The sequence below is a fragment of the Echinops telfairi genome, unplaced genomic scaffold (genome assembly GCF_000313985.2).
Source record: "Echinops telfairi isolate 266 unplaced genomic scaffold, ASM31398v2 ScPeMD7_443;HRSCAF=831, whole genome shotgun sequence".
In the NCBI taxonomy this organism is placed as follows: Eukaryota; Metazoa; Chordata; class Mammalia; order Afrosoricida; family Tenrecidae; genus Echinops; species Echinops telfairi.
Genome location: NW_022104341.1, coordinates 2,695,263 through 2,698,697, shown reverse-complemented (window position 1 = coordinate 2,698,697; position 3,435 = coordinate 2,695,263). Strand labels below are relative to the sequence as shown.

Sequence of the window (3,435 nt, the reverse complement as noted above, 5' to 3'; positions counted from 1 at the left end):
ATGCACGCACGTGGTGCCCATGCACTGCTTTTGTGCAGGAGCGTCAGAGCATGAACGTCCTTCTGTGAAATGCTTAGGAGTTGAGCGTGGATTTTGTTTTAAGTGCACTAGGAGGCTTCTGAAGTGTTTTTACTGGGAAACAAGCCTCTCAGACGCATGCTGTGGAAAGGTCACCTTGGCTGCTGGGCTCCTAGTGTACTTCCAGGAGGCCTGGAGACAAAGAAAGGAGCTGGGAGGCTAATACTCTACAGAAGTGAGGCGGTGACTAAGGTGGGAAGGGAAATATGAAATATCAGTAAAAGGAACGTGGGGCGGTGTGAGGGATGTTGAACTGAAGGGCCTTTGTGGTGTCTCGAGGTTCAGGAGGCAACTGGGATGTGTGTCTAACACTGAGCAGAGGTCCGGGCTAAGAGTGCGTAGGTGGCGACATCAGCAGATGGCTGAGAAGGCCTGAGGGGAGTGTGCGGTGGGAGAGGCAAAGCCCAGGGACTACATTTTCAGGGCTACTCTGGCTTTTGTTCCAAACCACCCCACAGAGCCTTTCCCTGCTCAGCGGTATTTAGGCAGAATACACACAGACACAACTTTAACCATCTCATTTATTTGTCAATAGCTGTAATTTTGGATCTAATCGACCCACTTCATCAGTGAAGTGGTCACTCAAGAAGGGCCAGGGAGGTGGCTTCCTTCCGAATGGGGACTGGAGTGGGTGCGCAAGGAGAGGCTTGGGGAAGGGGGCCTACGAATGGGGGTGAGTCCCTCAGGAGTAACTGCCTGGCCCTCCCAGGGGGATGACGAAGACAGAGATGTCATCCCCGGAACCCAGCTTGTTGTTGGGGAGACGCCAGCCACGGTCCCGGGGGGTACCCCGGGCCCCCAGGACCAGAGCTTGGGCCACAGCTGTGTACCTGCCAGGAGCACATGTGTACATTCATGTACATGGGAAGACAGTTACATGGGCAGACAGCTACATGGGCCCACAGGTAGGTGCCCAAGAATTGCCCACCTTCCTTCCCAAAGCCCCTATGCCATGAAGTCCTACCTGCTAGAGTCATTGGGCTCATAGGCAGACAGCACTTTATCCACAGTGGCAGCTACTTCGTGGTCACTGGTGACATCCCACAGGCCATCTGTTCCCAGCACCAGTACATCATCCGGGCAGTGCTCGTACTGTGTTAGGTCATACACTTGCACCTGAAGGGGGGGCGGGGTTGCAGGACAGAGTGTTTGGGGAGAAAAAGCCTGGCCAAAAGCCCACCTAAGAGTCCCAGAGGGAATGGAGATGTGGGTAAGGGCTCACCTCAGGGAAACAGGAAAGAAAGGGTTTGATGGGCAGGGTGGAACTGCAGACCTTGAGGTTGTGGTCTCCTAAGCCCCGAGTCACCCCAATGGTGGCCATCACCCTCGCCTGGAGGTAACAGGGAGGAGGTGCTGCTATAGCTCTCGCCTGGGGGCTTTGGAAGCATGGACCCCGCCCATCCCTTCAGGTAGAACCTCCACCTCCCTAGACAAGTTGTGCCGAGTCCTCCTGCCCTCTCCCACCTCTACCCTGGGAGTTTACCTTTTTGCCCTCCCCACAGACCAGAGGAAACCTGAGGTCCTCCACCTCGATCTTTTTGTAGGCCCTGGGGAGAGGGAGGTAGAGCAGGCATCATCCAAGCATCAAAGGCCCTCTCCCCAAGGAGCCGAACCCACTCACCGAAAGCCCCCTCAGAAGGGCTGCATTTCCCCCACACCCAGCTTGGCCCAGCCTCCAGCTGCCATCCTGCTGTTGGTGAGGGGCTGGTTATGTTGCCATAGGAACAGGCCCCAGCTCGGAGGGAAGTGTTACCAGCCGGTCATGTTCTGGTCCCGGTACAGCATCTTCTGCCCCAGCTCCTTGGGCTGAACTCTGCGGGGGAACTCAAGGTGAGTAAATTCACTGCCCAGCAGCTCTGGTTTGAGGAAGCCCTGGGTTTGGGAGGAGACAGGTAGAGCAGAGGGCCAAAGGGCATTAGGCTCACAGCACACCCTACTCTACAGAAATAAAAAAAAATAAAAGCCCAAACTCACTGCCATTGAGTCAATTCTGACTCACAGCCAATGTAGAACCGCCCCAGTGAGTATCCAAGATTGTAACTTTTTATGGGAGTAGAAAGCCTCCTCTTTCTCCCACAGAGCAGCTGGTGGTTTCAAACTGCTGGTTAGCAGTCCAACATGCAAGCACTATGTCACCAGGGCTCCTGCCCTACTCTACATATGGTGGCCACAGGAAACCCTCAGATTTTACTATGTTGCCAGGCACTTCTAATATGAACGCCTATTAACGCTTTTCATGCCAGCAATCCTTACAACAGGGACTATTGCTGCCCAGACACGTTAAGGGGATTGTTAAAGGATCACACAACCAGCCAAGAACCTGAACCCAGGTTCCACCCCAGGAAGTTGGACTCCACAGTCAGGTTACCCTCTCAGGAGTCTTGGCTATTTCCTTTCCCCACTACTGGCTCTACTTCCTTCTTCGGCTGGGGCCACAGAGGGAACACTGGACTAGCCTAGGCTCCTACCTAGCTGCATCAACTCCCAGCTCAGCCCTGCAGCCCAGTCTGCGGGGCGGGCTCCCTAGCAAACCAGAGGAGCTGGCTGAGAACGTGGCTGGTGTCTAAGTTCTTGGGATGGCGGACATAGGCTTTAGAGAGTCACAAGGCCCAACGCAGAAATGGGGCTAGCGAATTCTGTTCCTACTTACAAGCAGCTGAAGCCGTTGACGCTCAGTCTCCGGGGTAAACTCCCGGGACATTGGAATGATTTCACCATTCCGGACAACGATGGCCCTGCCACATAAAGAAAAGCCCCATGTGATGTTCCCTCTGCTACCAGAGGAAAGGGTTTGGGCCCTGGTTCTGCCCAGTCTCCTCCTGGGGAATTCCTGCAAGATCAGACCTTCCCCAGGATGACCTTACGGTCCCCTCACCCAGAGCCTTGTCTCTCCTCTCTGTAGGGTGTTTCTTTCTGTCTATGACCTCAACTAATTCGCTCTCATCTTGGAGAATGTCATTCCCATGCCTCTCTCTTTCATGCCCCACATCCCTGTGTCTCCTGTCTCTTCCATTCCCTCTAGGGGCTTGCAGGAGCGCTTCACCCGCTCATACCTGCTGTCGCCTGCATTGGCCACGTACAGTTTCCCGAGCAGGTAGAGTACAACCAGTGCACAGCAGCCCCCCTCCACCTGATGGCCACGCCGCTCCCGGGCCATCTGTTCATCCTGCCACAGGAGGAAGGGTCAATGGGGGCGGATGAAGAAGAGGGCCCAGGGACAGGACACAGCCATCCCTGAATCTGCAGAAACACGGCTACACTGGAGGAGAAGAGGGAGGATGGGGCCATAACTTCCCTTCGCCCTCCCTCCCTGCTGAGCCAAACTCTGCTGAGACTCTCAAAGGCTCCATGGGCTTC

The 3,435-nt window shown here is 55.1% G+C and overlaps 1 protein-coding gene across 1 annotated transcript in view; it reads right to left on the bottom strand.

Moving 5' to 3' along the window:
- Positions 1-581: 581 nt before the first annotated feature.
- Positions 582-3,435, bottom strand: part of PPM1J (protein phosphatase, Mg2+/Mn2+ dependent 1J) — a 5,476-nt gene continuing 2,622 nt past the window's right edge. Inside the window, exons 4-10 of the mRNA XM_004699170.3 lie at positions 3,132-3,244; positions 2,729-2,813; positions 1,832-1,950; positions 1,562-1,625; positions 1,301-1,408; positions 1,043-1,194; positions 582-908 (exon numbers count right to left, since the gene is read on the bottom strand). Coding sequence (XP_004699227.1) covers positions 761-908; positions 1,043-1,194; positions 1,301-1,408; positions 1,562-1,625; positions 1,832-1,950; positions 2,729-2,813; positions 3,132-3,244 — 789 coding nt within the window. The 3' untranslated portion in view covers positions 582-760. The remainder of the gene's footprint in view (positions 909-1,042; positions 1,195-1,300; positions 1,409-1,561; positions 1,626-1,831; positions 1,951-2,728; positions 2,814-3,131; positions 3,245-3,435) is intronic.